Source organism: Gobio gobio, assembly GCF_949357685.1.
Source record: "Gobio gobio genome assembly, chromosome: 17".
Taxonomy (NCBI): Eukaryota; Metazoa; Chordata; class Actinopteri; order Cypriniformes; family Gobionidae; genus Gobio; species Gobio gobio.
Window position 1 is genome coordinate 34,748,816 of NC_137110.1, and position 24,372 is coordinate 34,773,187.

A 24,372-nucleotide genomic window follows, 5' to 3' on the forward strand; every position below is an offset into this window, starting at 1 on the left:
TTCCTACCATTAACAATCTGTCCATCACAGGCTGCGTGATTTTGCCACTTCCTGTGGAGGTTTTTTTTCTGCAACTAAATGACTAATGCAATTTTGGTCGACCAAGCCTCTTGTACCCTCAGTTTAGTTTTCCTTGGTTACTGATTAGTTACACCCATGTCTCATTTAGTTCCCTTGTTTGCTCCTGTGGACATATGCTCCCTGTTTTGTTCAGTTCTTTGTGTGTAGGTCATCGTCTTTGGTATTTGTGGTTCCCTTGCAATACTAAACGAGTACTGTGTTGTTCGTCTTATTAACCCTTGATCGGCCCTTGGGGTCCAGCTGACCCCACTGGACTTAACCTCCATTTTTAAAAAGTGTTCCCTTCATCTCAGGGCCATGAGACTCTGTGAATTTTCATGAATCTAAACATGCACAAAAAATCTGGGCTTGATTTGGTTGTTCTAAAGGTGTGTAAAAAAAAATTACCGTTTAAGTCCCTCGGGGTCAGATTGACCCCACATTGAAAAAAAACACTTTTATTGTCAAAAAAAATTAACTAAATCCAGTATAAATCTGAAAATTTCTACATTTATATCAAGGTCTGGTCCTAGAGCATAAACACAAAGTAGAACGAACTTTCTATCTCATACACACACATGTACACACACACACATGTTTGTTTTTGTGAAATGTGAGGACATTCCATAGGCGTAATGGTTTTTATACCGTACAAACCATATTTTCTACCTCCTTACACTGCCCCTGCCCCTAAACCTACCCATCACAGGAGACTGTGCAGTTCACTTTCTGTGAAAAAAAACTTGTTCTGTGTGATTTATAAGCATTTTGAAAAGTGAGGACATGGGGAACGTCCTCATATTTCACCCTCTTTTTGTAATACCTATGTCATACCCATGTCATTATACACATTTGTGTCCTGATATTTCACAAAAACATGCCCACACACACAAACACACACAAACATGTATATTTCCTTATGCAATCACTCTGTAAAAGTTTAGTCTATCTGACCCCAAGGGACTCAAACGTAAACCCTACTTGAGGGGCGATTAAGGGTTAAGATAAATAAACCCTACTTGAGGGGCGATTAAGGGTTAAGATAAATAAGACAAGACGCTACAGGGAAAACTCCTTTTTCTCTGATTCTGAAGCCTTTATACAATCAGGCAGTGAAACTGCACGTTGATTGGTTTGTAAAGTTAAAGAAAACGAACTAATGATGGCATGGTACACGCGAGCCAATGGTGAGTGAGCCTGCTGAAAGGGGAGGAGACTCGGGCTATAAAAGCAGCTGTTTCACCATGGCAAATCGATTAATTTTCCTTCAGCAACGCAGATTACATCTCTTCGTTGGCACTCTCTGCCTTTCAGCTCGCCGCTCAGACCGCCACTCACGTGCAGTGCTGATAGCCTGCCGCTCAGCAGCAGCCAGATCAGCTCACCGCTCTCAAGCAGCACTGTTTTCACGCCGCTGTGTTGCAGCCTGGTCAGCACTTCGCCCACGAGCCACCTGCAGCCGAGTGAGTGCACTTCAGTGTATTCTTTTAGAGCTTTTAAAAGAGAAAAAGAGTACATTTTAGCGATGGTGTTGCAAATGCGCCACGAGTTTGGCATGTACAGAGCCCCTCTGCACATTGAAGAGGGGCACAGTGAGTGCGTGCAATGTCTGGGCGAGTCCCACGAAGAAGCCGCGCTCGCTGACTCGACCTGCTCTCACCTCGCCTCTCTGTGCTTGCGGATAGCGTTCTTTTCAGAAGAACGCCCTCCCATTTTCTTCCTGCCGGGAACACACAAGGAAAAAACAGCGGGGCTCAGCCCCCGCGTGACTCTGCCCACAGGAAGAGGTTCCCCCGTCCATTTCTCCCATCCAGACCAACGTCCCTCTGCGGCCGCGAGTGACTTGGTCTCGTTCGGAGGATCTGATGACGAGCCGCAGGACGACAGCATGTCTTTAGCGGCGTCGGAGGCCGAGGAGTGGTAGGGCTCGCAACATGACCCCACCCCCTTGCCGTCTTTGGAGCCGATTAACACCAGAGCTTCTACTGACTCAGAGCTCTATTGCATGCTGTCTAAAGCGGTCGAACAGCTTGGTTTAGAGTGGCCTGAGGAACCCACATGCAGTCACTTGGACGAGTGGTTCCTGGCTGGATGTATCAAGCTCCCTCTCAGCAATCAGCGCCCTTCTTTCCAGATGTGCTCAATGAGCTGACAAAATCATGGCGCGCTCCCTACTCAGGCCACCTTCACTCTTCTGCCTCTCACGCTCTCACTTCCTTTGACGGCGGCAGGTAGAAGGGCTATGAAAAGCTACCTCCTCTGGACGAAGCTGTGGGCGCACATCTGTATCCGCCTGCCGCCATTGGATGGAAAACTAAGGCAGCTCATCTATCCAAGCCTTATCGTACCACCTCGGCCATCGCTGGACGTGCATACACCTCGGCTGGTCAAGCAGCGTCTGGTTTACACTCTATGGTGGTTCTCCAGGTGTATCAAGCGAAGCTGCTCAAGGAATTGGATGAGGCCGGACACGACTCAGAGAGCTTCGCAGTGCCACGGATCTGACCCTGCACACCACAAAGACCACGGCTCAAGCCACTGGACGCTCGATGGCCAGTTTGGTGGTGTTGGAGCACCACTTGTGGCTTAACTTGACTGAGATCAAGGATGCGGATAAAGACGTTTTCCTCAACTCGCCAGTCTCCTCCACCGGTCTCTTCAGACCCGCCATTGATGGCTTCGCCAAACGCTTTATGGCAGCACAAAAGTCGTCCTAGGCTATGCAACACTTTTTGCCCAAACGCTCCACTTCCTCTGCCCCGAGCCGCCCTAAATCAGCACCAGCTCAGCAGCAGATGCCAAGGGACAAGTCACCAGCCACCAAGCCAGCGCCAAGCTCTGAACACAGGCGGCGCTCGCGCTCTGCTAGGTGCCACCCCCCTCTGGTGCGACAGGGCCCCCGCCCCTTTCAGCGGGCTCAAGCGGGCTTGCTCACCATTGGCTCAGGCGTACCGCACCGCCATTGGTTCGTTTTCTTTAACTTTATGAACCAATCGACATGCAGTTTCACGGCGTGATTGTATAGAGGCTTCAGAATCGGAGAAAAAATAGTTTTCCCCTTAGCGTCTTGTCTTATTTATCTTAAAGGGTTAGTTCACCCAAAAATGAAAATTCTGTCATTAATTACTCACCCTCATGTCGTTGGACACCCGTCAGACCTCCGTTCATATTCGGAACACAAATGAAGATATTTTAGTTAAAAGCTGATGGCTGAGAAAGGCTTCAGATAGGCCTCCATTGGCATTCAGTACATTGACACTTCCAAGATCCATGAAAGGCACTTAAAACGTCGTTACAAAGTCCATCTCACCACAGTGGCTCTACAATAATGTTACGATGCGACGACAATAGTTTTTGTGCGCAAAAAAAAATCAAAATAACACCTTTATCCAACTTGTTCTCGACTTCCGTGTGTGCCTCCACGACGCATGCGCGAGAATATGACATAGCGCCGGCGTTCGGGAATCCATGAAATACACACTTAAGCCCCATTTTGAGAACTACGCCGAGACCTAAAGCACGATCAATGTAGAATCCAACAGCTTAGACACGCGCGTCTTCCTCTGCTCGTAAACAAATTGCTTCTGGGTCATATGTCCGAACGCCGGATCTGCGTCATATTCTCGCGCATGCGTCGTGGAGGCATACACGGAAGTCGAGAACAAGTTGGATAAAGGTGTTATTTTGATTTTTTTTGGCGCACAAAAACTATTGTCGTCGCATCGTAAAATTATTGTAGAGCCACTGTTGTGAGATGGACTTTGTAACAACGTTTTAAGTGCCTTTCATGGATCTTGGAAGTGTCAATGCACTGAATGCAAATGAAGGACTGTCTGAAGCCTTTCTCAGCCATCAGCTTTCAACTAAAATATCTTCATTTGTGTTCCGAATATGAACGGAGGTCTTACGGGTGTCCAACGACATGAGGGTGAGTAATTAATGACAGAATTTTCATTTTTGGGTGAACTAACCCTTTAATAAGACGAACAATGCAGTACTCGTTCCATATCTAAGGGAACCGAGGTTACGTTAGTAACCGAGTGCGTTCGCTAAACTATTTCTCTTGCGATTCTCCTATGTTTTAAATTAGTTTAATAAAGTCTCCTTGTTATTATCTGCGTCAAACATGTTGGATTACCGCCACAACAGTGACAAGTTCACAATGCATTAACTGTTATACAACTTTTGATTAAAAAAAAATCATTAGTAAATGTTAGAAATAAAGTATTGTTCATTATTATTCATAATGTTAACTAATGCTAACAAATGAAACCTTAGTGTGAAGTGTTACCATCTATATTAACTAGTGCAATTTTGCTAAGTCATTCAAATGCGAAAGGAGGGGAGAGTGCACTAATCTTTTGTGTTTAGATAAGAAGGGACACCATGTGCAGGACTCTAGTGGCCTTTTGCTTGGTGGGGTTATCCGTCTTTATTCCAAAATAGACTGTGTCTGAAGTTTCTTTACCTTTGGAGTGGCAAATCCTGTCTCTTGCATACTGTACACCTGATTTCATTTCACTTCAGTAGGACCTGCTGGGATACTAGCTTCAAAGAGATCACCACTGAGGTTAATCAGCAAGGTCTTAAGAAGTGATGACGAGTGGAAAATTAAGAGTGTGTTTGTTATTACCTGCTGTTTTTAGTCTTGTACAGGCTATTTATTGCAGTGGTGTGCAAAATTTTTAACTGTGCATTTTATGCCTTTTTTTGTTGTTAAAATTATTTTTATATTGTGTGGGGTGGGAATCTTTTGGAGTCTCACGATTCGATTCATATTGATTCTTTGAGTCACGATTTGATTAAAAATCGATTATCAGTTTTGAATCAAATTTCGATTCGATAAATGCATAGATTTGATTTTAGATTTTCTTCTAAATTTTGAATCTTATTTTTATTTATTTTAACTCAAATTAAAAGGAAATAATCCATTTAATTTAAATGATGTGTCAGTGTGGAATGATTGATGAACTGTAACAGTGGTTTACAATCTTTTGTCCTGGAAGCTTATATAAGAAAAAAAATGCCTACAATTGATTGAAATTAAATATTACACATAGGTGCAATTAAAGTCACACCATGTAAGATATTTTTATTAAAATATCCAAAAACCACTATAACAATGTTATATAGATTTGTTGACTTGTGTACTTACATTATCCCAAATGTTTCCAAGAATGTTTAAATCCAGAAAAGTAAGCCATGTCCGTGTGTTGCCTATCAATGACATCATACCCGCGTTACACTCAATTTCCGGATTTATTTAGTAGAACCCATGGAAACACCAAATACACTCAACACAGTTAGTTTATGGGCCCTATCTTGCACCCAGCGCAATTGACTTTGTACACCGACGCATGTGTCATTCCTATTTTGCACCCGCGCAAAGCGCGCTTTTCCCTCCACAGAAGCAAGTCGCTAAACTAGTGAATGAACTTGCGCTACCTGGGCGGTTCAGCGCAAAAAAGGAGGCGTGTTCCGGCGCAAACAATCCCTGGTGCTATTTTGCTGTTCCATTAAACAATTGCGCCAATGACCAGAAAAAACCTAGTCTAAAGTCAGTGGCGCGTTGCGCGTTGTTCATTATGCTATTTTAAGGGCGCATGCTTGACCATAATGTATAGCGTGCACAACGCGCATACACTTTGCTCATGTAATCTACACAGATGCAACAGTTATTTTTGCAAATCATAAATTGTTACACTAAAAAAATATTAACACATGAGATGACGGAAATCATTGTGGTGTGCCACGAAGATGTGAAAAAATAGGCATAAATCTAGCTTACAAATGATTCAGGCTAATTGTAATAATTAAGGATAAGAACTGTTTGCCCAATAGTGGCAAGACATATATGTATATAAGGACATCTGACAAATTGGTTTGTCCGTCAAGAACCAGGAAAAAAAATCGACTGAAAAACTGAAAAAACTGAAAGACTGAAAAAAAAAAGACTGTGAAATCACCTTAACCATAATGTACAACATTACAACTTCACTTCTCTGTCTTTCACTGCTCTAACAAGAACATCAGTCTCCTCGGCTGTGAACCGCTCCTGGCGTGCGCCTGGTAAATACGCCATAATAATAGCAATCCATAATGGAACTTGCGCACCTGCTTTTAAAGGGAATGTTGGATGACGCTCGGATTGGTTTATTCACGTTACGCCCAAACCACACCTATGAATAATGAAGCTACTTCAGACCAACCCATTTTAGATTTGCGCTGGGCGCAAGAGCCATTTATCCCGCCGGGAAAATAGTGTAATACTCGGATCTGTAGGTCTTGAGGAATCCGTGCTTACCGAGTATTATGCGTGGGTTCTTGGCTATTCCTATATCTGTCGTGCCCACTGGATAGAGGAGTCAGACCAAGACTTCTGTGCTCAGAACTCAGTGTTTATTCCAACAATCTTTACTGTGCCTCTACATCGTACCACCCGATTACCTCGTGCGTTATCTCCTCTCCTTCACCCATTTTTCCTTCTCGCGATATCTCGCGCACAGTCTAACTTTATTTAAACCTTCCCATCTCACTTCTTACATAATACTCCCCTTCCTATAAGAAATGTCCTCATTTCTAATGCATGTAGACACCAACCCGTATAAGAGAACATAGCGATAACGTTGCATGTCACCAAACTTACATACATTTTTTTTTTTTTTTTTCTCTTCTCAAACATAAGAACAATGAACCCATTATACTGCCTACTGTATACTGGCAGAAACAAGTCACATCGGTGCATTCAAAGTACACCAGTTTAGTACAATTGGAAGTCTTTTAAGTAAGCCGGCATCCGACGTGACCTTGGACGTACATGTGGTGTGGATGACTGTTCGACAGGGGACGCTGGGACACCAGTGGGTATTTCCACTCTCATTGAAGTTGGCAGTTGGGGGGGCTGTCCCAAGAATGGTGTGGGGCAAATGGCCCTTGCATTGTCTGTTGAAACTTCCGGTAAAGGTCCGTACTGCGGCCGAGGTTGGTGTGCTGGCGACAAACGCAGCATGGGGGGTCCAACGGAAGGTTCTGGGGTCATTGGTGTAACATGAGGTGGGATTAGCCCTGATAGCGTATTCAGAGTGTTTGGTTTGGTAGTTAACTGAGGTGTGGGGGGTGTGCGTGTTTGTAAGTGATCAGTAATGTATGGCTTCATGCGGTTATAGTGAATGACTTTGGTTTTGGCCTGTGGTTTGGAAGCGTCACGAACAGCAAAATCCACGGGGGTCAAACTACCAGGGGGTGCTATTGAGTGTAAGACTTCATAAGGACCCACCCATCGAGGGCATAGCTTATTATGTTTGTTGGCTGGATCATCAATGAGTACCAAGTCACCCGCCTTGTACGGTGTGTATTTAACATGACGGTCATAGTAATGCCGTTGTTGTACTTGCGCTTTGTCCCGAAAGGCAGTTGCCGACCGATAAGCAGCGGACAATCTTTGTCGTAGCGAGTTAGCAAACGCTGCGGGTGTACCCGTGGTGGCTGAAGTGACAGATGTGCCATCTTGAAACAACGCACCCAAGGGAACGCGGGCCTCACGCCCGTGTGCTAAAAAAAATGGCGTGAACCCTGTGCTAGAATGATTGATGGTGTTGTAGGCTAATGCAACATGCGGTAGGTGTTCGTCCCATTCCTTACCAGACTCAAAGAGGTATTTGGCGAGCTCATCTTTTAAGGTGCGATTGAAGCGCTCCACAGCCCCGTCGCATTGGGCGTGGTAGGGAGATGTGCGGAGCTTTTTTATGTTCATTAGCTTACAGAGATTTTTTATGAGATCTGATTCGAATTGTCTGCCTTGGTCGGAGTGTAAGGCATCTGGAATCCCATGTTGCGGTATATAATGGTCGAAAATGCACCCTGCCACTGAGATAGCTGTCTGATCCCTCAAAGGATACAGATTTACAAATTTTGTGTAGAGGTCCATCATCACTAGAACATAACGGTTGCCTTTAGTTGACGGAGGTAGTTCTGTTATGTCTGCGGCGACAATTTCGAATGGTCGTTCGGGAGATATGGAAATGAGTGGAGCCTGTGGACGGGGCACAGGCGAACGCCGTGACTGACAAGCCGCGCATCGAGAACAATGTTTAGATATGTCGGCAGACATGTAGGGCCAATAAAAGAATCGTCTAGCCCTATTCAGCGTTTTAGCATGGCCATAGTGCCCAGTTGAAGGATTGCCGTGAACATGGGCTAATATGTCTGGAACCAAGGACGCCGGGATGATAACTTGCAGGACGTCTTCAGTAGAAGAGTTCTGCGACAGTCTACACAAGACACTTTCATGTGTAGTTAAACGACTGAATTGTGACCACAGTTTCCTAACGTACGGTGACGAGTTTCGGAGCCTCCACAAAGGGGGCTTATGTCCCGCTTCCACCCACGAAAGGACGGTGGCTAAGTCATAGTCAGATCGTTGTTGTTCTGCTACTTTCCAGTCACTTTGAATTTGGATTAAGTTCGTTGTGACATAATTTGGACTAGGCGTGACTACGAGAGAATTAACATCCTTCTTGTGTGTTTGCGGAGGTGTCACCGCCAGGTTTGATTGTGGCTCGCACAATGGGGTCTGTGTTGCGACCGAAGACATGGCGGACTCCCGTATATTGCCATTCTCATATTGAACAACCTCAACCTGTGGCCTCCGAGACATTGCGTCTGCGTTCAAGTGTTTGGCACCTTCGCGGTGGCGCACGCACCAATCATAGAGGTCTAATTCGACCGCCCAACGTGCGCGTCTGCCTGTTGGATCATGGTCCAAAGGGAGTTTTTTGAGTCCAACCAAAGGTTTATGGTCAGTGATGATAATAAATGGGTGGCACGCAAGGTAGTGGCGGAAATGGCGCACCGACCACACAATGGCGAATAATTCTCGATCGAAAGTGGACCATTTCCTTTCCGACGCTGACAGCACATGGCTGGCGTATGCAATAACATGCTCCTTGCCATTCCCTTGTTGTGAGAGTACAGAGCCGACCGAACACAGGGACGCGTCTGTGTAAAGTAAGAAGGGTATCGAAAGATTTGGAAAGGCCATTATAGGCGGCGACGTTAATGCTTCCTTTAACACGCGGAACGATTCATCCGCCTGAACTGACCAAGTGAATGTAACACCCTTGTGTGTCAACCGGTGTAAGGGTTCTGCCGTATGAGCGAAGTTTCTGATAAACCGTCGGTAATACGAACATAAGCCTAAGAAAGCCCTGACCTGCGTGGCAGATGTTGGAATTGGCCACGTCTTAACTTTCACGATGTTTGATGGGTCAGGCTCGACTCCGGCGCTGGAGACACGATGACCTAAAAACGTAACTGAGGGGCGTGCCAGATGGCATTTAGACGGCTTGAGCTTGAGACCGGCCGAAACGAAAGCGTTTGAAGACGTCGCGCAAGTGGTTCAGATGTTGTGCAAAGTCCGTGCTGTAAATTATTATATCGTCTAGATAGATCAAGCAAATGCTCCAATGAAGACCGCGGAGCACCAACTCCATTAAGCGCTGGAAGCTAGGTGGTGCGTTTGATATACCCATGGGCATCATGCAAAATTGATAAAGCCCTGCGCCTGTCGAAAACGCAGTTTTTTCTTTGTCTGCTGGGTTAAGGGGTATTTGCCAATAACCAGCAGTCAAATCAATCGTGCTGAACAGTTGCGCTCCAGACAGCCTATCTAGCGTGTCGTCGACCCGCGGAAGTGGGTGCGAGTCCTTAATCGTGACCGCATTAAGTCTTCGGTAGTCAACACAAAACCGGTGTGTACCGTCTTTCTTTCGAACGAGCACAACCGGGGCCGACCATGGGCTCTGTGACTCCTCAATGACGCCACGCTCCAAAAGCCTAGAGACCTCTTGTTGCATTATGTTCTGTGTCGCTGGTGATGTGCGATATGGGCGCAGTTTGATTGGCGCAGCGTCTCCTGTGTTAATGGTGTGTGTGACTAAATCTGTCTTTCCATAATCATGTGGATGCGAACTAAAAATGTCGGAAAATTCTGTCAGCAAATCCCTAAGCAATGACTGTTGGTCTTCATTTAAGCAGGTGTCCGCTAAAAGAGTGTCTTGAACAGAATTTGTATCGTCAGTGGAGGTGGGTACAGCTGAAACTAGGACGTATTCGTCTTGTGTTTTTCCCGTTATGGAGAAAAACTGGCCAACGGGGCATCCCGCCTCTAAAGAGACCGGTTGGTTTGTCGGGTTGACGACTCTAACGATGCCTCTACCATTTTGAATTGATGTTAGAGTGCGTGCGATGCCTAAGGACACAGTCTGAGGAGACTGAGGCTCTAAAATACCCACATATGAGTCTGTTAAGGGGTTTGCGACAGCACCGTCTTTAATAGAGACTGAGATTGCCATTTCTGACATTGGTGGTACTGTTACCTGTGCAATAGTGATCGCTGCACTCTGAACTGGAATGAAGGACTGTGGCGGTGAAAGAAATACCGTAGTGTCATACAATCGTAGCTGTTTGTGTGGTATGTCGACCGTAACTGCGTGTTTGACCATGAAATCCCATCCGATAAGTACCGGATGGGTTGCTGTTCGTGTCACGTGAAAAATGTGAGGAAATGTGGCGTCTCCAATATGCACAGGGGCTGTTACAGAGCCAAGTATGTCTAATGGTTGTCCTGTGACTGAGGAGGCCAACACGAACGACTTAGTAATAGGTTGAGATGCCAATGCTGGGATCGATCTACGACAGTCGTCGGTAATGAGGGATAAACCCGAACCGGTATCGACTAGAGCGTAGATTTCGGTGCCAGCCAGTGTAACTTGAATGAATGGTGTAGGTGGGGTGGATGTATAGTGTATATCATCAGAGTGGACCATTAAGTGTGTTGCAGCTGACATTCGGTCCCCAATGACAGCTTCTACTCGTTTCCCTGACGTGGCGAAGGAGGGGCTGTATCTCTTTTGACTGGAGAGAAATGTACATGACGGGTAGGGGATGTGTGAGAACGTGGTGATTGTTTGTAGTGTGGGGGTGGGGGTGGTGACGGTGAGCTGTGGGTGCGATAACCTAAATGTCTGTACTGTGAGTTTGGGGAGGGCGAGCGAGTGGCGCGTGGTCTGTCATCATAGACTAAATGGGGTCGGCGCTCTCTCGAAGGGGAGCGGTCTGGTCCAGGGTGTGTGTAACCGTGGCTATGGATATGTGACTCACAATACAGGGGAGTGGGGGAATAGCTGCGACGACTCCGATGACGGGGGTCTTCATAAGATGCAGTGTGATCGTGAGTAGAGCGGCGGCGTTGCGATGAGCTGTAGTCATCATAGGGTTGTTGCTGTCGTTCTCTCTGCAAGTGCTGTGCCGGGCGGCGGCAGTCCTGACAACAATGGTGATAGTTGTCCCACTCAGGGTGGTGAGTCCGTGGTGTCATGTTGTAGTCAACAGCTGCGCAGGCGTGTGTAGTTTCTGTCACCTTGTGCTGAAGGTTGGTGATCTGCTGTGAGAGTAAGTCCAGACGTTCGTCAGTCCGACGCTGGTGGGACTGGCGTAAAGTATGCAGGTCCATCCGGAGGTCAGCAATGGCTGACGCCAGATCTGCTACAGGCGTTGGCGACGCTGTGGCAGCTGAGGGTTGCTGATGCACAGTCACTGGCATGATAGCTGTTGGATTGGCTATGCTGATAGCCAACTGTGCACGTTCACATTGACTGGCTATTTTTAAAGCATTGTCCAAAGTCACTGCTCCATGCTCGTGTATTTTCAATTGAAGTGCAGGATCTAAGCCAGTCACAAATCTACGAAAAATCTCACAATTTCGGGCTGTGACATCATACTGAGAAAAAGCTTCCGACACCAAGTTGGTGAGCTCAGCTGCGTAAACTTCGAGAGGCTCTTGAGGTTTGCGGGGGCGGGCATTCAAATGCGTTTGGAATGTGGCCAAAAATGTTGCACGTCCAAAAACAGCACCTAAACTGGCCTTAGTCAGATCATAGTCCACTTTAACAGCAGGGGAGAGCGACTGCCAATATGCAAATGCGGGTCCCGTGAGTTTAGCAGGAAGAAGTTTAGCTTTATCTGGTGGTATGGCAGAAACATTAAGTGCAACTTCAAATCTCTGTATCCATGAGCCGAATGGTTCAGCGTTATCACCCGAAAAGGGAGCAGGAAGATCAATTCTAAAGGGCACATGTGCATTTGTACCAGCCATCGCGTTATGTGGTTGCGGCAGCTCCACGATAACATTCTCATCATCCGCCATTTCGTGCTCGGGCAACGGCGAGAGGAGGGATAAGGAAAAAAATTCCTTTTGCACGTAATCCGAACTTGCAAAAAAATAGCACCAAAAATATTATTATGAATAATATAAACGTGCCTGCAGGTTGATGTGGCTATATTACGTTGTTCAGAGTCAAACAGCAAATGTCCATACAGAAATCATAAAGATAAATAGCCAACCAGCGCTGCCACCAGTGTAATACTCGGATCTGTAGGTCTTGAGGAATCCGTGCTTACCGAGTATTATGCGTGGGTTCTTGGCTATTCCTATATCTGTCGTGCCCACTGGATAGAGGAGTCAGACCAAGACTTCTGTGCTCAGAACTCAGTGTTTATTCCAACAATCTTTACTGTGCCTCTACATCGTACCACCCGATTACCTCGTGCGTTATCTCCTCTCCTTCACCCATTTTTCCTTCTCGCGATATCTCGCGCACAGTCTAACTTTATTTAAACCTTCCCATCTCACTTCTTACAATAGCAACAGCGCCGAGACCCGCCCACAAAGTTACTTGCGCTTCGCGTTTTGACACTTGCGTTTCAGATCGTTAAAATAGGGCCCTAAATCTCGTTTTCTTGATTTACCGTGAGTACCATGTTTTACCATGCATAATATTGATCTAGTTTACTGCAGTGTGCAACAAGTTTCTTATAGTAGCCATCGATCAAACGCACAGAGTAGCATTATAACATAACTTCAACACACTCAAATGTATCTAATAGGATAAAACAGGGCTGCGTTACCACGCATACACATGACCGGAAGAAGCAGAAACGGTTGTCTGCGGGATAATAAAAGCTCTGTGAAATCAAGGCGTCATCAAGCTTGGCCTTTGTTTTGAATAAGTGACCTCTAGCGGCGAAAAATTACATATTGTTGCTGATATTCAATATATATATATATACACTCACCTAAAGGATTATTAGGAACACCTGTTGAATTTCTCATTAATGCAATTATCTAATCAACCAATCACATGGCAGTTGCTTCAATGCATTTAGGGGTGTGGTTCTGGTCAAGACAATCTCCTGAACTCCAAACTGAATGTCAGAATGGGAAAGAAAGGTGATTTAAGCAATTTTGAGCGTGGCATGGTTGTTGGGTGCCAGACGGGCCTGTCTGAGTATTTCACAATCTGCTCAGTTACTGGGATTTTCACGCACAACCATTTCTAGGGTTTACAAAGAATGGTGTGAAAAGGGAAAAACATCCAGTATGCAGCAGTCCTGTGGGCGAAAATGCCTTGTTGATGCTAGAGGTCAGAGGAGAATGGGCCGACTGATTCAAGCTGATAGAAGAGCAACTTTGACTGAAATAACCACTCGTTACAACCGAGGTATACAGCAAAGCATTTGTGAAGCCACAACACGCACAACCTTGAGGCGGATGGGCTACAACAGCAGAAGACCCCACAGGGAACCACTCATCTCCACTACAAATAGGAAAAAGAGGCTACAATTTGCACGAGCTCACCAAAATTGGACAGTTGAAGACTGGAAAAATGTTGCCTGGTCTGATGAGTTTCTATTTCTGTTGAGACATTCAGATGGTAGAGTCAGAATTTGGCGTAAACAGAATGAGAACATGGATCCATCATGCCTTGTTACAACTGTGCAGGCTGGTGGTGGTGGTGGTGTAATGGTGTGGGGGATGTTTTCTTGGTACACTTTAGGCCCCTTAGTGCCAATTGGGCATGGTTTAAATGCCACGGCCTACCTGAGCATTGTTTCTGACCATGTCCATCCCTTTATGACCACCATGTACGCATCCTCTGATGGCTACTTACAGCAGGATAATGCACCATGTAACAAAGCTTGAATCATTTCAAATTGGTTTCTTGAACATGTCAATGAGTTCAGTTCACTGAACTAAAATGGCCCCCACAGTCACCAGATCTCAACCCAATAGAGCATCTTTGGAATGTGGTGGAACGGGAGCTTCGTGCCCTGGATGTGCATCCCACAAATCTCCATCAACTGAAAGATGCTATCCTATCAATATGGGCCAACATTTCTAAAGAATGCTTTCAGCACCTTGTTGAATCAATGCCACGTAGAATTAAGGCAGTTCTGAAGGCGAATAGGGGTCAAACACAGTATTGGTATGGTGTTCCTAATAATCCTTTAGGTGAGTGTATAAGTTTCAAGTATCATGTTATTGTTTTACTACATCAATCAATTTATAATATCTAAATATTTTATTTATTTGAATTTATTTTTCCCCCACCCCTGTTATTGTGTAAGAAATAAATGGCCATTCAACAATTATTGCATACTTTTGAGATATTACCACCTTGGGGGTGTACATTTATTTAAAAAATTTTCAATTCAACTGTCCAGACTCAATTATTCCACAAACACATTTGGTTTCTGATCTCAAAACATTCTTGCGTGTATACTTACTTTCTTACACATCTAATGCATCTTGATTAATATCCCACTACTAGTTTAAAAGACTCACCCAAGGTGGTAGTTATTAGATGGAGAGAGAGAGCAATCGGTATGGAGTCAGTATTTGGATTGTCTAGGGCACATGTGCCAAACTCCGCTCCTGGAGGGCTAATATCCTGCAGAGTGTAGCTCCAACCGGCTCAAAAAAACACTTGCCTGGAAGTTTCTAGTAATCCTGTACACCTAAGCCGTGTTTCCACCACGGGAACTTTCCCCAGGGACTTTGGGGTGGTACCCTGTGTATTTCGACAGCAGGAACCGGGGTCTAAATAAAGTTTTCCCCCTCAAAATGGCCCTGCTCGCGAAGTAGTACTTTTTCAAAGTTCAGGAACTTTCGGGGGTGGGACCTGAGTGCTGAACATGTTGATTGGTTGAGCTCACACAGCATTTTATTTCAACCTAAAAGTCAGTTGCAGTGCGTGCAGTGGGAGTTGTTTACTATTCAAATCAACAATGGAGTTTAAAACATACGACCGATGGGCCGACGATGAGGTTCAGGCTTTATTAAAAGATTAGTTCACCTCAAAATGAAAATTTCCTGATAATTTACTCACCGCAATGCCATCCAAGATGTCCATGTCTTCCTTTCTTCAGTGGAAAAGAAATAAAAAATTTTAAGGAAAACATTTCAGGATTTTTGTTGAACGTCCACATAAATGCAGTTTCAAAGGGCTTTGAAGTGCTTCAAATGGTACTGCGCGATCCCAGCTGAGGAATAGGGTCTTATCTAGCGAAACAAAAACAAAAATTCAAATGTATATACTTTTTAACCACAATTGATCATCTTGTGCTGGTCTGCAACGAACCAGGCATTACGTAACGTACGTTGAAAAGGTCATGCCGAACGTGGGCGGAAGTACTGCCACATTGTTTACAAAGCGAACGTTCGAAGACTAATACAAATGCTGTTTTAACAAAACAGGTAAAACAATGATAAATGAAATAATAAATATGTGATTCAACATACAATAAAATTTGTCGTCCTTTTCCACACTTTTAAACAATGGGGCAGTACTTCCACCCACGTACAGCGTGACCTTTTCAACGTACGTTACGTAATGCCTGGCTCATTGAAGCCCTTTGAAACTACATTTATGTGGATGTTCAACATTTTGGTTGCAATTGAAGTCCATTGTGTGGAGAAAATCCTGAAATGTTTTCCTTAAAAAACATAATTTCTTTTCCACTGAAGAAAGCAAGACATGGACATCTTGGATGGCATTGGGGTGAGTAAATGATCAGAAAATTTTCATTTTGAGGTGAACTAATCCTTTAAGTTTATTTGCGGAGGACGAAATCCAGTGGGCTTTGGAAAGTTGCGCGCAGTCCTACGTCACTGGACTAATCTTCACTGTACTTTAGACTGCTATGGAAACGCAGACAGCAGCAGGTCTGAGGGGAAAAATAGTTCCTGGGAAAAAAGCTCCTGGGACAAATTGTTCCGGGTAATTTCGGTGGAAACGGGGCTCTAAGGTGTGTTCGACTTAAAGGGGTGGTAAAACACATTCTTTTGAAGGCTTGATTGTGTTTGTGGGGTGCACTGTAACATGTGTTCATGCTGGTTTTAAAAAAAAATTCATTATTTTTCATATATTTTACCTTTATTCTACACTGCTCTGTCCCTCCTTTTAAAAACGGTCTGATGGTTTCCGGGTTCTATGAAGCCAGTCCCTCAAAAATACGCAATGGGCTCAGATTGGTTTGCTGGCCCAGTGTGTTGTGATTCGCTAACCGCCTAGTGCACATTTGTCAGAAACGTCACGCCTAGGGCTGTGTATCACCAACAATGTCACAATACGATACGCATCACGATACTGAAGTCACGATATGATACGTATCACAATATGGATCAATTTGGAATTACATTTCTTTTGAGCAGAGTTTAGTAACAGTAATATCTGTTTATTGAATAACCAGTGTTATAACAGTTGTGATAACTGAAAAACTATTTCATTTTTGTCATTAAAAAGTTTTTAATTAATATAAATGAATTAAATAAATGTTCACAAACAAAAACTTTGGAAAGGCTTGGTTCTTGATTATTTTTTATATAGATTCGGTACAATACATGGCAAATTTTGGAATGTAAAACAAATCTCGCGATAAATCAAAAAATCTAAAACAAATTTGGGAAAACAAATCTCTTAACTAATGCTGTAACTATGGGAGTCAGTTATGAAAGGTAAAAATGAACTTATTTGTACAAACACTTAAATTACACTAAATTACATTGTTTTTTATAATAATAAAGTTATAATATTAACTTTACAAATTACATAATCATATCTTTTTTGAAATATCAACATTTAAATGGTGGCTGTCATAAAAACTTGCCAGCTTAATTCAAACATGCATTAAATATTGAAGAACATAAAAAATTACAATGAATATGGAATATGGTGCATATATTTAGCAAAATGCTCCTCTCTAGAGTACATTTTTCTGGCTGACTAATGAGTTTATGGACACTGGATATGTTTTTTTCTGAGGTAAATGTGACGTTACATGACATTGTTTACAAGCTGTTTTACTGACGCCTTTCTGCGTTTGAAACACTGATTGAGCGATTCCATGTGACATGATACGGGTTTCGGTAAGTTGTCCTGTATCTTTAACACACGTTCAGATGCTCATTCATGTTTATTTTGCGCTGTAACTGGTATTAAGTATTAAGGCGGAAGAAGGTCCGTTCCGTTCACGTGGGCTGCGCGCGGCCTTCTCTAGAGCTGAGCTGCGCCAAAGCGATCTCATGCCACGGCGCCAAAACTGTATTTATGTTTTTGAATTTCGTAATAAAATGGACGTCATTTGAAATCTGAGACTTTGTTTTATATCAATAGCAACAAAGCACAAAGAGTATTGCTATTTAATGGATGTGAGGCGCACTGCAATGTGCCGTTCATTCATTAACTGAAAACCTCTTCTCCATTTTGAATGTCTTGCACTGCTGCTCGCGTCACGTTGATTACATTCAAAAGCACACAGTATCAATACGGCAGCCGCTGTACCGATACGCGCATCGTCAGGAGTTCATGACGATGTATCGTTGTATCGATATTCTGAGCACAGCCCTAGTCACATCCCTTACCTTTACCGGTAGACTGTGCTTTGGTAGTATTAGAAACAATGGCGTCAATAAAACCATACCAATTTGAGCCCAAATCGGACCCAGAACATTTTTGTGAAGATGATCGAGCAGAACCTGTTCAAGAACGGCTGTTAAACGACGTTTCAGAATGGTTTGTTTTTTGTTGTTGTTGTATAGCCTACTACAGTCCTCAAAGGGATTTTTTTTTGAGTAAAGACTGCGGATCTATAGTGATCGCTACTGAATGGCACCGTTACTTTTGTATTTTTAGAACGATTATAGTCAAATATCTGTCGCAAGAACTATTAACCCAAAACGAACACTAAACATTGGCTTTAGTATAGTAGCCAAATCAAACACAGAACCATGTTTAGCATGCCTGTAGTAGATAAACAAGCATGTAGATAAACACATAAAAGCTCTAATGAAAAGAATAATTTACACTAATTCCAAGTTCGCTGTTGAGAACGTTAGGTGTTTGTTGGATAACGTTAAGTATGAATGAGCATTTAACAAACTGGTTTGCAGAGCCAAACAGCGTTGTCATTTGTTTACTTTCTTGCTACAACGTACAATACGAACTATTACAGGAAAACACATAGACGAAAAATAAATCATACTTACAGGTTGTGGCCCGTAAACAGCTTCTGTTTTTAAATCCATCTTTCAGGACAAGCCGTTGTGCGGATCCTGCATTGAACTCGCGAAGATTGTGGAAGCTTTCCTCCGTAAAATGTGCAGCAAAGAGAGCGAGATAACCATTGATCCCTAACTCCCCCGTCCCTAGGAAGGCTGAGCAAAGTGGACGTGCAATCCAGATGAAAATAACACGGCATTGTGGCAACAACACTCCAGCCTACTAACCAGATTTGCTGTTCACAGCCCACACCACAGCAGATAGACGGCATGTTGCAATTCAGTCCTACAAATGGCACCCGCGCCACTGTGTGACGTCACATGAAAGCTAAGAATACCACAACAACTCTTCTCCACAGCAATAAAAAATGGCCTCGTCCCCCTTATGCTCGGAGGAGGGGTTTATGTAAATATTGGGACTGGTGATGTCAGCAGCCCTGGAGGAATGTCTGTAGTCCCTACTGGCCGTTTGCTGTAGTCCTTAGAAATTGATTTCTTTAAAAGCAAATATCTCCCTTTGCTTTAAACTTTGAACGTTGTAACTTTGCAGATGTTGTTTATGCTCAAACAGCAACATTACACACTAACTAAAGTTAGAAAAGTGAAATCGTGTTTTACCACCCCTTTAAAGCGGCTCTGCATATACTGATCAGTGTATGACATCAAAGTACATCAAGAGCGATTTGAAAGCATACAGAGCCGTCTGCTCTCTAATCACTCTCACAGTAATTTGTTGTCATACATCAATCGGTCTGTGCGGCGCTGCTTCAAGTTGAACACCTATTGATTAACAATTTGAGACTGCAGATTCATCATTCAATTTGCAGTTTTTAGAAAAATGTGTATACTTGTGCATTTCTGAAATATGTTTTTCATTTGTAAATTGTATTTTGTTAATAGTAATTGGTATTTGTGAGTTGTATTTTGGGAGAAAAAAATCTTCCAAACCACGGCTTTATTTTACCTAAATGCACTTGGAAAACCTATAATAAATATTTATATTTTAAAGTTGGCGGGACAGATTTTGTGGTAAATTTCATTAATCATACAAAGAGAATTGTAGCTCAAGCTGTGGGTAATGTGAAGTTAAAAGTTTGTTGTCACAACGAACAAAAACATTTGACCCTGGATCATTCAAAATGGCTAACCTCCAGGAAAAAAAAACTAAAGCTGCAGCACAGGCCTGTTTTTATGGGTTTGTCTGCTTGCCTGTGCATAGTAGGTTTTGTTAATAAGGTGTATATTGAATTTGGTGTTTTAACATTACTGTCTTAGTACATTAGTACAAACTTGTTAAAAATAACTTTCAGGCAACAGACAGCTTTTGTTTTTTTCAGACAACAGACAGCTAGATGCATAGATGCTGACATTTCTTTTTATAAATATGAGTCTTTAAAACTTAAGAATATTAACAAAAAAATTTACTTTCAAGAATGTTTGTGTCCTGTCAGGGGAAGTACAGGACCCTTTGGACATTGGTCTGACTGAGGTTCCTCCCATAAGGAAGCCCACCAAAGACAGTCCATGGAAGGAGAGTGCTGTCCATCAACACCGCCAGCAGCTGAAGACCAAGATGAAGTACCACAAAGTAGAGGACCCTAAAGCGCCACATGCCAAACAGGTAGGTGATGAAAACAAACAATAAAATCAATAAAAAATTGTTGATCTTCTCTTGAGGTTGTCTCAACAGTACTGTATCTTAGGTCATGTGGAATTGCAGAAGTTTATATTTGCCTAAAGTGTATATTTTCTCAGAGTGGAATACTCATTTATGCATTCTAATGTTGTGAGCTGTAGGTCTAAAGTCTAAATGTGCCATAGCTGTTCCAAACCCGGACAAAACACGTTGTTCCAATTGACTTATGCTTAATAATTGTCTCTGGAGCTTATTTATCTTGGCTGAGGGCTGAATCTGAGCAATCTGCACACTTCAAATGCACTGTAACATGTGCAAAGAGCTTTTTTTTCAGGCTCAGTACACACATACACAGATGCTTTGCAGGTTGTATTTTCAGGTCTTATTACTTTGAATAAACTTCAAACACTCACAGAAGCATTAGTAAGGTAAGATGAAGTCATTTTAAAGCTGTATGCATTGCAGATTTTTAATTAGAGAATAGCTCAAATTTACTTAGCCTACTTCCACGTCATCATTGGAGGGTAAAAGTAGCTCTGACGTTATTTTAATTTAAGAAATCAATGTTAAATATGACAGTAGAATCTTGGCAACCTGACCACTACTTATGTTCTATCAATAGAATTTTCACTGAGATATTTTCCACTTCAGGTGTGATGATTCAGTGTGTATCATCTTGGCCTAATAAATAACTTATAGTCATTGATAACATGCTTGTTGAGAATCACACTTTATGAGTACTGTTATCATTCAAAAAAACACCGATCAGGCATAACATCCCTGACAGCCCTGACACGTCAAGGCATGGACTCCACTAGACCCCTGAAGGTGTGCTGTGGTGTCTGGCACCAAGATGTTAGCAGCAGATCCTTTAAGTCCTGTAAGTTGCGAGGTGGGGCCTCCATGGATTGGACTTGTTTGTTCAGCACATCCCACAGATGCTCGATTGGATTGAGATCTGGGGAATTTGGAGGCCAAGTCAACACCTCAAACTCATTGCGCTCCTCAAACCATTCCTGAACCATTTTTGCTTTGTGTCAGGGCACATTATCCTGCTGAAAGAGGCCAGAGCCACCAGGGAATACCATTTCCATGAAAGGGTGTACATGGTCTGCAATAATGCTTAGGTAGGTGGTACGTGTCAAAGTAACATCCACATGGATGGCAGAACCCAAGGTTTCCCAGCAAAACATCGCCCAAAGCATCACTGCCTCCGCCAGCTTGCCTTCGTCCCATAGTGCATCCTGGTGCCATGCGTTCCCCAGGTAAGCGATGCACACGCACCCAGCCAGCCAAGTGAGGCAATAGAAAACATGATTCATCAGACCAGGCCACCTTCTTCCATTGCTCCGTGGTCCAGTTCTAATGCTCACGTGCCCACTGTTGGCGCTTTCGGCAGTGGACAGGGGTCAGCATGGGCACCCTAACTAGTCTGTGGCTATGCAGCCCCATATGCAACAAACTACGATGCACTGTGTATTCTGACACCTTTCTATCAGAACCAGCATTAACTTATTGAGCACTTTGAGCTAGTAGCTCGTCTGTTTGATCGGACCATACGGGCCAGCCTTCACTCCCCAAAATGTTCACTTGCTGCCTAATATATCCCACCAACAGGTGCCGTGATGAAGAGATAATCTGTGTTATTCACTTCACCTGCCATAATGTTATGCCTGATCGGTGTATCTTCTAAATATTCTGAACAATTCAAGACACAATGCTGTTATTGTACACTTTCATTAAAAAACAAACATTCATAAATATTTATTTACATATTTTAGAGCCAGTGTCAGCAGGAGCTGGACCAGGTGCTGGAAAGAATCTCAAAAATACCCTTCAGAGATAACAGGGGTCCCCTGGAGGACCTTTATTCCCTGCACATACCCAACTGTGACAAGAGGGGGCAGTACAACCTGAAACAGGTATTTCATTCTTTTTTTAGAGGTTCAAAGCAACACACATTTTTGTAGATTTGGGTATTTGACATGAAATAAATCTGATTTGCTGTAATCCACATAAACCTATTTTAATAAGCATTGTGGTAATTCTTTGATAATTATGGTGCATGCAGGCAGCTTGATATTAACTCATAGATTACATGGAATATGTGTTCCCCTTTAAAATTATTTTTTTATATCATTTGCTATAACCTAGCCAGAGATCAAAAATGGTAAAAATAAGTACATAAATAAATACAAATTTAAATAAATGTTACTTTTACATTCATATAAATTTAAATAGGCTCCAAACATAAATTCAGGAGGATCTTGTTTATCTAATCTTGTTAATCTTATTTCACTCCGGTGACAGTTCATCTGGCATCCCTCCTTCTCCCCATCTCCATTTTTTTTTTCTTAACCTTGAGGCTTCATTGTCTTAACATTCAAGCTTCAGCCCCATTTTAATTGATGGTGTTCAATTTGTTTCCCCTTTATCAAGCTCTAAAATACATTAAAATGTCTTTGTGTTGATCAACATTTTGCCACAAATGCTATCAATTGAGTTTAAAGTATCTTGTAAATGTTTGTTCTAAAAACTCATTTGGACTCTTTCATATGTTTCAGTGTAAGATGTCAGTGAATGGGCATCGTGGTGAGTGCTGGTGTGTGAATCCACACACAGGAAAACTCATCCCCACCGCTCCACTGATAAGGGGTGATCCCAACTGCAGCCAGTACCTTGATGGCGTAGAGATAGATCCCTCTGTGGACCCTCAAAACTAAAAATATCCTGAACCTTCCCATCCCCTCCCCTCCCATCTTGACCTTCAAGCCTACACACCCACAACCATGCCCCCCCAAAGAGTCAGTGTTTTACACTCTCTAAACAAGCTACAAATATACCTTGTTTGTTTATACATTTTTGCGCTTGTAGATTTGAGATGGTTTGAAACAGTATTGTTACAGTTAAAGTACTGATATAACTGATTGTACTTAAATTTAATCCAAGTGATGACATATGACCAGAGAACTGATGTTAGCAGGCTGATAATACTACTTTTCTGTAGGAAATTAACTAGAATTGTAAAATTATCTTTAACACTTTTACATACTTAGTATGTATCTTGTGCTAATCATAATGTGTACGGTTGTATTTCTCTCATTATGTTGCTGGTGCTATTCGTTTCAATACATTTCTTTAATAGGTTGCCCCCCTCTCATGAGGAAATGCTAAGGTAAGGGTTTTTTACAGGATAGGACATTGTTAGTTTTGAACACAAACACACTGAAGCGTTACATTACAGAGAGCTAGTTTCTTACCTTAAATGATTTACAGAAATAAAATATATGGGGCTGCTTATGAAGTCTTAATATTTTGGCTTTAAAAAACTTGATGTATGCAAATAAAAGTTGTCTGTTTCATTTTTATGTGAATGCATCGGGGGTATTCAAACCATTTAGTACTAGGGCTGCATCTGAAATCGCATACTCTCTTGAGTAGGAATTAATTACTTCACAACTGCTAAAAAAGTATGTTCTATATAGTATGAGTGTGTGTAGTATGAATATAATCTGGATGTACTACATTCACCATGTTGTCATTATCATGTGTCCTACCAGTGGCAGTTGCGTCGCTTCACTGTCATTCACAAATCCTCTCCTGTGGCCTCATGGGATAGTAAAGTCTCCATTTCAGAATCTTGCCGGAAATAGTAGGTCATCCAGGAACTTTTTGCCTACTCTTTTGAGTGCTTTGAATTCGGACATACTTTTGTCACATACTGTTTTTCGCCTACTATATAGTAGAGAAGTATGCGATTTCAGATGCAGCCCAAGACTACGCAGTTTATACCAATGCAGTTGATGTTCTGTTACAATTGCATGTAACTACTGACATCTGGTGGTCACACTAAGGAAGAGAAAACATAATTATAACACTGCACAACAACTTTTAGAAGATGTGTTAAAAAGATTTAATACAGAGAGCTGTTCACTAACTGTTTTAACTTAACATTGTGATTTACTTTGTGCAAATTTTATACACGATTCAACATTTCTGTTAGGTGTCATTGTCACTTGCTGTTCTGGACCCTATGTTTTACATGTACACAAATAAAGAAGTATTTCAAGGTATTATTTGTAGCAAGAAACTGAATGAATAATCACACGAAAATGATGTGTACTAAAACTGTAATATAAAAAGAGAAATGCTGCACATTTTTATAAAAGGAAAATATAATTAGTGATTCACCAATGAAATATTTGAAATGACTCCCCTCAAGTGTGCTCATAATATTTGATAAGTACAGTACACAAAATAAAAACAGAGTCTCTATTCT

General features: G+C 42.7%; 2 protein-coding genes across 2 annotated transcripts in view; both read left to right on the forward strand.

Annotated features, from left to right (window-relative positions):
* The window catches only part of LOC307140671 (uncharacterized protein), a gene marked incomplete at its 3' end in the record, with an annotated part of 129,602 nt that extends 127,618 nt beyond the window's left edge, over positions 1-1,984 (forward strand). Inside the window, exon 5 of the mRNA XM_079840323.1 lies at positions 1,375-1,984. Within this exon, the coding sequence (XP_079696449.1) occupies positions 1,375-1,984 (610 nt within the window). The remainder of the gene's footprint in view (positions 1-1,374) is intronic.
* The window catches only part of igfbp2a (insulin-like growth factor binding protein 2a), a 64,896-nt gene extending 40,524 nt beyond the window's left edge, over positions 1-24,372 (forward strand). The window contains exons 2-4 of the mRNA XM_079841009.1: positions 19,909-20,078; positions 21,875-22,015; positions 22,658-24,372. Of these exons, the coding sequence (XP_079697135.1) occupies positions 19,909-20,078; positions 21,875-22,015; positions 22,658-22,816 (470 nt within the window). The 3' untranslated portion in view covers positions 22,817-24,372. The remainder of the gene's footprint in view (positions 1-19,908; positions 20,079-21,874; positions 22,016-22,657) is intronic.